At 44.7% G+C, this 10,239-nt stretch overlaps 1 protein-coding gene across 1 annotated transcript; it reads right to left on the minus strand.

Moving 5' to 3' along the window:
* Positions 1-5,496: 5,496 nt before the first annotated feature.
* Positions 5,497-9,139, minus strand: ACKR1 (atypical chemokine receptor 1 (Duffy blood group)). Its single transcript, XM_015597833.1, has 3 exons — positions 9,032-9,139; positions 6,947-7,045; positions 5,497-6,486 (listed from the first exon to the last, which is right to left on the minus strand). Exons 1-3 carry the CDS (start codon positions 9,137-9,139, stop codon positions 5,509-5,511), a joined length of 1,185 nt encoding a protein of 394 aa, XP_015453319.1. The 3' UTR covers positions 5,497-5,508.
* Between the last annotated feature and the right edge of the window lie 1,100 nt (positions 9,140-10,239).

Here is a 10,239-nt window from a genome sequence, read left to right on the forward strand (position 1 = left end):
ATATAAGCGAAATCATATGATATTTATCTTTCTCTGTCTGACTTATTTTGCCCAGCATAATAACTTCTAGGTCTAACCATGTCGTTACAAATGGTAGGATTTTATTTTTTTTAATGGCTGAGTAATTTTCCATTGTATATATGAACCATAACTTCTTTATCCAATCATCTGTTGATGGGTATTAAGGTTGCTTCCATATCTTGGCTTTTGTAAATTGTGTTACTGTGAATATAGGGGTGAATAAATCTTTACGAATTATTGTTTTGGTTTTCTTTGGATAAATACCTAGAAGTGCAATTGCTGGCATACTCCCATTTTTCAAGGGCCTCTCTGTCATGGAGATTCTCTCTTCTCTTCATTAAGTAGTTACAGGAAAGAAAAAGCTAACATGCATTTTTGCTGAACTGATTTTTAAATTCCCCCACTCTTGCATGCCTCACACCCCTCCTGCCCAAATCACCTAGAAGATGTGTGGAGATGATTTGGAAGGACTTGGATTTGTTAATTAACCTAAACAGTCACATTTGTCTGCAAAGTGCATTATTGTTAATTAAAACCGTGATTCTCTTTGTGCCCAAACCTTGGGCTGCTGTTATCAGAATAAAGAGATAACATACAATGGTTGTCATGCAAATCTCTGACAATTAGAGTTGTCAATGAATTGCATTTAAAATACCAATAAAGTTCTCAATCAGAATTCCTCTGAGGGTGGCTTCTGGAAGAAGGTGATGATGTGGCTGGGAGTGGGAAGAAAATAGGGATGGATAAAAGGATATGAGGACCAGCTACTTGTTTCCTAAATCCTCTAGGAGGGGCATAATCTTGGCATAAATGAACTATGGGTGTCTACGTGACCTTCAATCTTCCCTTAAGAAATAAGTCTCTCATAAAAAAGGCATCCAAATAGGAAATGAAGAAGTCAAACTGTCACTATTTGTGTATGACATGGTTTTCTATAAAAGAAACCCTAAAGACTCCATAAGAACACTACTAGAAACAATAAGCAAATACAGTAAAGTTTCTGGATACAAAATCAATGTTCAAAAATTCATAGCGTTTCTATACTTCTAATAATGAAGTGTCAGAAAAAGAAGTGGAAAAAATGATTTCTTTTGCAATCGCAACAAAAAAATAAAATACCTAGGAATAAACCTAATGAAACATGTGAAGGACCTATATAATGAAAACTCTAAGACCCTATTAAAAGAAATCGAAGTAGTACAAAGAAATGGACAAATATTCCATGTTCTTGAATTGGAAGAATCAACAAGTTAAAATGATCTTACTACCTAAAGTGTTATACAGATTTAATGCAATCTCCATCAAAATCTCATCAGCATTCTTTAAATAAAGAGAACAAAAAATCATCAGATTTGTATGGAAGCACAAAAGACCCCGAATTGCCAAAGCCATCCTGAGAAAAAAGAAGAGGCTGGAGGTATCACTCTTCCTGACTTCAAATTATACTACAAAGTGACAATAATCAAAACAGCATGGTATTGGCAGAAAAACAGACACATAGACCAATGGAACAGAGTAGAGAGTCTAGCAGTAAACCTATGTTTATATGGGCAAATAATTTTTGACAAAAAATCCAAAAACATACAGTGGGGAAAGAAAAGCCTCTTCAATAAATGGTGCTAGGAAAAGTGGAAGGCCATCTGCAAAAGAATGAAACTAGACTGTTGTCTATTACCACACACCAAAATTAACTCAAAATGGATTACAATAAAATGCATAGAAGAAAACATAGAAACTAAACCCAAGGACCTTGCACTTAAAGAGGATTTTATGAATTTGACCTCAAAGGTGAGAGAAGTAATAGCAAAAATAAATGAATGGGACTACATCAAACTAAAAAGCTTCTGCTCAGCAAAAGAAACTGTCAAGATAAAAAGACAACCATTTGAATGGGAAAATATATTTGCAAGCAAAGCCTCTGATAAAGGCCTAATATCCAAAATATATAAAAAACGTATACAACTCAGTAACAACAAAAAAGCAATCCAATCAAAAAATGGGCAGAGGACCTGAACAGACTCTTCTCCCGAGAAGACGTACAAATGACAAACAAACATGAAAAGATGTTCCACTTCATTAGCTATTAGGGAAATGCAAATCAAAACCCAATGAGATATCATCTCATACCAGTTAGAATAGCTGTTATCAACAGGATAAGAAATAATAAATGTTGGAGAGGATGCGGAGAAACAGGAACCCTCATACACTGCTGGTGGGACTGCTAATTGGTATAGCCACTATGAAAAACAGTATGGAAGTTCCTCAAAAAACTAAGAATTGATCGACCATATGATCCAGCAATCCCTCTACTGAGTATTTACAGTGGCCAGGACATGGAAACAACCGAAGTGCCCTACGATAGATGATTGGCTAAAGAAGCTGTATATATATTTCATTGTATATATATGCAATGGAATATTACTCAGCCATAAAAAGAGATGAAAAACTGCCAATTGCAACAACATGGATGGACCTTGAGATAATCATGCTAAGCAAAATAAGCCAGACAGAAAAAGTTGGAAATCACATGATATCACTTATATGTGGATATAAACCTAAAAGCAACAAACGAACAGGACAAACAAAGATTCATGGACATGGACAATAGACTAGTGATTACCAGGGTGGGGAGGGAGGTGATAGATGGGGTAAAAGGGGTCAAATATGTGGTGACAGAAAGAAATTTAACCATGAGAGGTGAACACACAATGTAAATATATATATGATTTACTGTTAAAATATTTAGCTGAAACTTGCTGGATTTCATTAAGCAATGTCACCATAAAAAAAATGAATTAATTAATTTAAAAAAAAATTCTATCTCCTTAAAAAAGCAGTGCAGACCGACCTCCCCAGGATTGTCAGTTGTGAGCTCCCAAGAGCTTTCTCCCTGGCCCTCATCTTTCTGAGAAGATTTTTTTTTTTTTTTTAAGTCAGGAGGCCCAATAACTCAAATGTAGCCAAAGTCCCTGCCAACTCTCAGATTAAATTCTTAAGGGTTCTAAGAAAACAGGATTTGTATTACTGGAGGATTGCAGAAAAGATGCCAGATTCAGACCGATGTTGGAGTGGTTGGTGGAATGCAGTGGGTTAAATGGACTGGGGTAACAGAACTTCGAGGAAAACCCTAAAGAAATGACTGAGGTCAAGGTCAGACTTCAAATACAGCATAGATAATGACAAGGAAAGACAAGCCCCTGAAGGGACTGGGGCAAAGTCAGCAGGGGTGAAATAGAGAGAAGATAACAGTGGGAAAGTGTCTCCAACCCACTCTGAGGTCTTATCGGCTGCAGGTTTTTGCCTCTGCCTTTCCTGTGTGGGAGATGTGATGGCTGTGGAACTACCTAGGTTTCTCTCTAAATGGATTGAACAAGGAGGGGTTTTTACCTGGAGGCATCATGGCCTGGGGGGTAGATAAGACAACCCCGGTCATCTTATATTAAGCCTCCCTGGCATCTGGTTTACACTGGAAAAGGTCAGCAAGTCAAAAGCTCCTTCACCTCCCCCTCAACTAGGTCAGCCCCCTCCAAGAATCCAGTACTTTGTAAGGGAGTTGAGCAATGTCTGGTAGGACTGAGAGTGATCAGAGGTTGGAGGAGGAATGGTAAGAGAAGGCTGAAAAGGAAATAAGAGAAAATGAAAATACTGGGACACATTTATGAATTGTAGTTGGAGATCTTAGCATAATTTAGGTTTGTAAATTGTCTTTTTTCTTCATTTTCTCTCCCTTCCCTTCTCTTTTAGAATGTCTTCCGAGTCTCAGTCCCTAAATCCCTCCTTTCAATTTAGAATGCACCAATCAGCAGCTAACCTGGTAGTTGCTAAGAAACAGAAGGTGGGGGCTTTGGAGGGTTTGTCAATACACTCACCCAGAAAAATTCCCCAGCTATTTGCACCGCCTGTCTAGGATGCTGTAGCTCATCTCTGCTCCTCTCCTGCACTCTGCTATTTATCTCCAAGCCCAAAGAGTCAAGCAGAATTGGTGTAGGATAGAAATCAAGTATAGCGCATCTTTGAAAAATGCAAAGACCACATTTGGATTCAGATGTAAGGTATTCTCTCAAGTTTTCTCAGCTTTTAATTGGATTGGAGGAGGAACTCATTTTTGTGTGTGTGGCATTTTGGGTAGGGGCTTATTAATTGTTCTTCCAATCATCACCGAAACGTGGTCATATTGGGGTTGAGAAAAAGCCTCCAGGATCAAGATTAGCAGCCAAAGAATCAGGAGGACATTTAAAGAAGACAAGTCCAGGACATGGGTACAATGTGGAAGATGGAAAGACAGATATGTGTCAGGAAGAAAGGCTTATTCTAATAACTGGGGTTCATAAGGGAAATCTGGGGGATTCTAAAAAGAAATGAATTAGTTTAGGCTCCTTCTTCTTAATTTCTTGTACTTCACAACTTCTTTGTTTTTAGTTCCATGTACACAGCCTACACAGAAAAGACTAGGGACAGAGATTAGAGTAAAGAAAACTGATGGGTAGAGAGTGCATCATAAATCCCAATTCCATATCCTGAGAACAAAGATGGAAAGCAGAATAAAGTGAAGACAAGGTCTGCGAGAGGTCAGAGCACACACACAGATGTGAGCAATTCAGACACTAATAGAGAAGCAAGCACACATGTCAACATGTTATTACATTCATGTATCTAATATGGATGTGGGTTTTAACAAATTGAGATAGACAGATGTACATGCATGTACATACGCACACATACACACACACGCACACACGGGGATTAAGGTCATGCTGAAGAATCAACCTTAGAGAGATGGCTCCTAGGAAATGGTTTCCAGAATTATCTTAATATGTTTCCTGGACTAAGTAAGTTCCTCCAAGACACTTCTTTCCATCTTCTTTTACCACCATCCTATCTTTAAACAAAGTCAACAGGTATAAGGGAGACAGAAGGAACAGAGGAAGGTAGGACAGGCCAGACAGGGAGGAAGAGCCATGATTTGAGCTCATTTTCACTTCCTTTTCATTGCTTTCTCCAGTTTCTATTCTTTCATTTGCTCTCTGTAGCAGCTTCTCTTCTTTCTTTACCTACTAAGCCATCTCTTCTAGTTTTTTTTAAGTTTAGCTATTACCCTCATATCTTGGTCCACCTCCACCTCCCTTGGAAGAGATGGCAGTAACTCTGCACCTCACTTGTATGCTCTGAGGATGTTTGTACATCATTCACTTTCTCAGGACAGCTAGAGAAACAAATGCGGGCAGGACAGTCTGGCATGAAATTTCTCTCTCTCTCTCTCTCAATCTCTCTCTCTCTCTGTCTCTCTGTCTCTCTGTCTCTCTGTCTCTGTCTCTCTCTCTCTCTCTCTCTCTCCCCTGCATATCTCCCTCCTTCTCTCCTCACCCTTTCCCTCCCACCCTCCCTCCATTTTCCTTCCTCTCCTCTACATGCCCAGATAAAATAAGAAACCACCAGCTTCATAAAAGCAGTGTAGACTTTATTTCAGGTTGACAGGTGGGAAGAGAACTAGGATTTTCCTCCAAGGTTGTCCAGATGAGAGGACTGTCTTGCTGGGAGAGGCAAGGAGGACAAGGAAGTGCGAGTGGCCTGGTGGCAGAACAGGGCCAGGAGAAGGGGTGTAGCCACACAGTGCAATATTGCCAAGGCTTCTGCCAGGTCCAGCAACAGGTCTAGGGTCTGTTGGACCAGACATGATGACAATATCAAGAAGCTGGATCTCACTAGGGAGTCCAAACCCCGAAGTACTCCATGAGGCCACCAGAAAATGAACCAGATCCACAGAATATCCACCCATGGACATGGCCCCCTGCCCAATACCTTCTTCAACCCTTTGGCTCCCAATAAACCCAGTGGCAACAGGATAAAGATGGCAAAACAGGCGGCAGTGTGCATAAACTGCAAAATCACACGTCTGGATGTCAGGGTGCAGAGTCCACTGGAAATTTCACTAGCCAGGGTGATTGGTAGCCCCAATAGGGCTGCCACTACCCAAAGTCCCACAGTGACTCCCAGGGTGAGGCCTGGGACCTGGCCTGCACCCAGTTTGGGGCCCAGGCAGGCATGACAGCCTATTAGCAAAGCCTGGGCAAAGGCTGAACCATACCAGACCAAGCGGGCCAGGTGGCACAAGTGGGTCTGGTGGGTACCTCTCAGCCCTGGTGCCAGAATGGGCACAACAATGCTGAAGAGGATACTGCCCACAGCCAACTGCACCAGGATCGGCCGGCCAGGACAGAGCTGCCAGTGAAAGAGAGGTCTGAGAAGAGCAAAGAGGACAGCTCCACTAGCCAGGACACCCAGGACACTGATGAAGATGTAGAAGGGCAGTGATGACTCATCCAGCAGATTACAGGAGTGGCAGGGGGCAGCTGCTTCGAATCCAGTGTAGTCATCATCATATTCATCAGACTTATTCCACTCATCCCAAAACTCATCTTCAAAGGAAAAGTTACTCAAGTTCCCAGCAGCGGAGGAAGAGTCCACCTAGAGGACATCCCCAGAGGGGACAATCAGAGCATCTAGTTACCTCCACTGAGGTCTCCCAGGAACTGAGGGAAAAGGGGAGGGAAGAACAAAGGGAAAACTGAGGCTGGAGAACAAGGGGACTGGAGGAGTTAGATGCAGTGGGGATAGTGGACAAAACAGGGAGACTCTGGTGCCAGAGGAAGAGCAGAGTCATGGGACAGCAAGGGAAGGGCGATGAGTAGGGCTGGAGAGCAGGGGAAGGTTGGAGAGAGTTACCTGGGAGGGACCTGGATGGAACTGACTGAAAGGCAAATAAGGACAATAATGGGGAACATAGGAGACTGGGGTAAGAAGGGAAAAGGAAAAAGAAGGACGGGATAAGAGGTGAAGAGGGAAGGAAAAAGATGTAAAGACAAGAAGGGGAAACAGAGGGGAGAAGGGGCAGAGGTGGGGGCTGTGGGTTCCGCCCCACACTCACCCGGTACAGACAGTTCCCCATAACACTGCTAGGCTCAGGGCAGGCAAAGGGCTGGGACAGTTCTGTTACTGGCTGTGGTTCCAAGATAAGTGCCAGGGACTAATGAAGACCATCAGTTCTGGGCAGGGCCATGGTGAGGTTGAGGGGCAGGGCACACATTCAGGAAGTCTTCACCCCACGCCCACTGCCTGCTTAAGCCTCAGGCACACATGGGGCACTGGCCTAAGGCTTCCTGTTTTGAAGTTGGATTCCATTAGTGGGGACCAACACTTGGAAAGGAAGAAGGTGAGGAACAGAGAGTGCTTATTTTCCAGAATTAGAAAGGAAGCTGAGAAGCCTGGGGGCTTTCCAGCAAGATTGTTAAGCACAAGGAAGGAAGAGGGGGCCAGGGGTGAAATGTGAGACAGAGCTAAGAGATGTGCTGGGAAGTTGGAGGGAAAGGCAACTGATGACTCTCACTGCTCCTCCATCTCTTTGAAGTCGATCCAAGGAACAATACTTCGAAAGCCCTATTTTTGTAGGAGTGGGTATCAGTGGTGCTTATGGCTGGATCCATGAGATGCTGACAACCTGAGAGGTGTGTGCAGGTGGAGGGGCTTTGTGTATCAGTGTGGGTGTAAGAATGAGTTTATCCACGTGTGTGGCTGTGTATCATGTGAACACATCTGAGGCAAGTGTTTGAGTATGAGTCTGAGGGTTTCAGTGTGAGAGGAAGGAGGGCTGAGGCAGCTGTTAAGACTACAAAATGAAGCTACCTTCAGGGAGTGACTAAGCATTTACCTCATCAACTATGGGCATAGTGAATGTATCTTTCATACCCAACAAAACATTTGGTCTGACAAGTTAGAGCAGGCTCTTGGGGACCATGGGACAGCATATTTTCAAATGGGCCTGTTGCCTCTGGGGTAATCTCTATTCATATTTCTGCTGGGGACAAAAAGGCTGTGTAATTGCTGCATTGGCCTGGCATCTCAATATTGTGTAAAGTTTCCTACGTGGGGAGAGCTTCAATTTCTCTGCAGCTCCTCCTCCAGCTGCTTTCCCATGATCTCTGCTGTTTTGCCCCCTTTTCTCCCCCACATATTTCCTCAGAGAGACTTAGTCAACATTGAAAAGGGTGAGTCATGGAGTGTCCAAGTCAGAATGGTGAGATAGAAAGGGCTGCTTAGGTGATACTGTTTCATTTGTCCAAGAGGGCATGTGATGTTTTAACTCCAGTTCTCACAAGTACCTCCTTCTCTTTCACATAGGGGTTCCTGGACGTAGAGTAGGAGAGCCAAGTTGCAAAAGAATGGAGACCTTACAAAGACTCTCCTAGGACATTTGCTTCAGTTTCAGGTTCAACTTAAGGGAGTTAAAAAGTGAGTTTGGGGGTCTGTTGAAGCTGTCCTGGAATGATGTTGGCAGTGTCTTCACCTTCATTTCTACCTTCTCCAGCACCACCTGGCAGAAGGAGGTGGGAACAGTCAGTTGCCCCAAACACTCTCTGGAAAGCAAGGGCCAAACCAAAGGAAGTGAACACACTTCTCTCCCTTGGAGAATTATATTGTTTCCATACAGAGATGCCCTTGGGAGAGTGGCCTGATGAGGCATACACAACCCCTATAGGTACCAAGTGCAAGGGATGCCAGATATCCTTATGCACACATCTCCACAGGAGCAAGAGCAGTAAGAAGGAGGCAGCAGAGCAACATGGTGATCCAGATATATTGAGGGTGCCCCTCTGAGATTAGCATAGGAGAGTTAGAAAGATTATAAAGATACAGGATCCCCTCCGGGCTCACTTCCCCACCCCCCACCCAAAGACAGACACACACAGCACAAGGGCCCCTCTCCCCCCGCCCCCAGTACAAATATGGCTTCTGTGTAATACGGACAGAGTGGTTCAGCTCAAAGAGAAAAAAGTCATTTTCCCAAAAGCAGGTGCTGGGAGGTGGGTGCCGGACAGGCCTGGGGCCCTAGGCTGCCTTGCTGCTGTGAAAGGGGGCCCTGGCTTAGAGGGGGGCTGCCTGTGATGCTCAGGGCGCTAATCAGCAGCTGGAAGATTCAAGATGGTATTACCTGAACTGAGAGGGGTGGGCATACCTGTTGGATGCAGCTGCCCCCATTTTGCATGCCCCTGGGTTGTGAGAGCAAGGAGGATATGCTGGAGGAGGGTGAGTGGTGCCAAGGGGCATTCTGGGTCTGAGGCATGATGGCCGCTGGACAGGGAGGGTAAGCAACCTCATCTCCACGGCAACCAGCTTGGGCCACAAAGGAAGACAGAAAATCAAAAACAGGGGTGGAGAGGGAAAGGGGGCGGGAAGTTTCACTCCAAGCCCTCAACTCACTGAGTATAGACTATGGGGGAAAAAAAAATTGACAGTGGTTGTTCCAGGGGCAGGGGCAGAGAGAGGTCCAAGGGGTGCATAGCAAAGGCTGTGGCACTGACTCTGTAGCTCTGAGAAGGGAGCTTGAGGCAGGGATTTGATGCTCTGTGTTTTAGGGTGAGATAAGATGGACAACTTAGCACAACGCATCTCGGGACTGTTTTCTCCATGACAGATGCGCACTGGGGTGGCATGGAAAATTCCAGGAGGGAGCAACCTCCCAGAAGAGGTGGAAAGCTGGCTAGGAATTCTCCGCTCCCAAAGCCCTCCTTTACATGTCCTACAGCTCTCCCACCTGCCTAGGACCCGCCTCGCTCTCACACACACAGACGTGCACACACATACACATCCACGCACTCACAGAGTTCACATTATTCCCTTCGTTTGGGTAGGAAACAGCTCAATGCAGTGAAGTTCCTTTTAGTATTTTTGTGGTTATGTCTGCCTGGCTGCTAGGGAAGGAAGGAAGGACTAAGGGATGGCTTAGGAACTGGAGAGGGCAAGGCGGTACCCGGTGGGAGGAGGCGTTGCTGAGCAATGCTGAAGAGGAGTGGTTGCCAAGCAACAGTCCAGGGCTTGGGTGAGAGCGAGAAGACCCTGGACAGGGAAGCAGGGGAAGTAGATACAGTTAGGCCTGGAGCAGTGCATTCTCTATAGCTGTTGGAGCAAGGAAAGGTGGCCTCGCCTTGCTAGCCTCAAAAGTAGTTCCGTTCAAAAGGGCCTGGCTTCATTCACCATGGGGGTTAAGGGATAGATGGGTCATCTCTGCCAGCTTTCCTCTCCAAATCTACTCCTGACAGGTACCCATGTCCTCCCCGTGTGGAAACTCTGGGTCTGTGTATGACTGCAAGCCATCTATAGGTCACATCTCCTCAGGGACTCTCATTCACACTTTTCTCATTGTGGTGGAACAGGGGCATCAGA

This window comes from Pteropus alecto, unplaced genomic scaffold (assembly GCF_000325575.1).
Source record: "Pteropus alecto unplaced genomic scaffold, ASM32557v1 scaffold359, whole genome shotgun sequence".
Classification (NCBI taxonomy): Eukaryota; Metazoa; Chordata; class Mammalia; order Chiroptera; family Pteropodidae; genus Pteropus; species Pteropus alecto.

Bases quoted from the DNA above. Each gene is read 5' to 3' on its own strand.
- ACKR1 (XM_015597833.1), bottom strand. From the start codon at position 9,139: ATGCCTCAGACCCAGAATGCCCCTTGGCACCACTCACCCTCCTCCAGC. The intron at 7,046-9,031 runs GTATGCCCACCC...GGTCTTCATTAG, and splicing joins GGGGCAGCTGCATCCAACAG to TCCCTGGCACTTATCTTGGA. The intron at 6,487-6,946 runs GTGAGTGTGGGG...GATGTCCTCTAG, and splicing joins TGGGGAACTGTCTGTACCGG to GTGGACTCTTCCTCCGCTGC.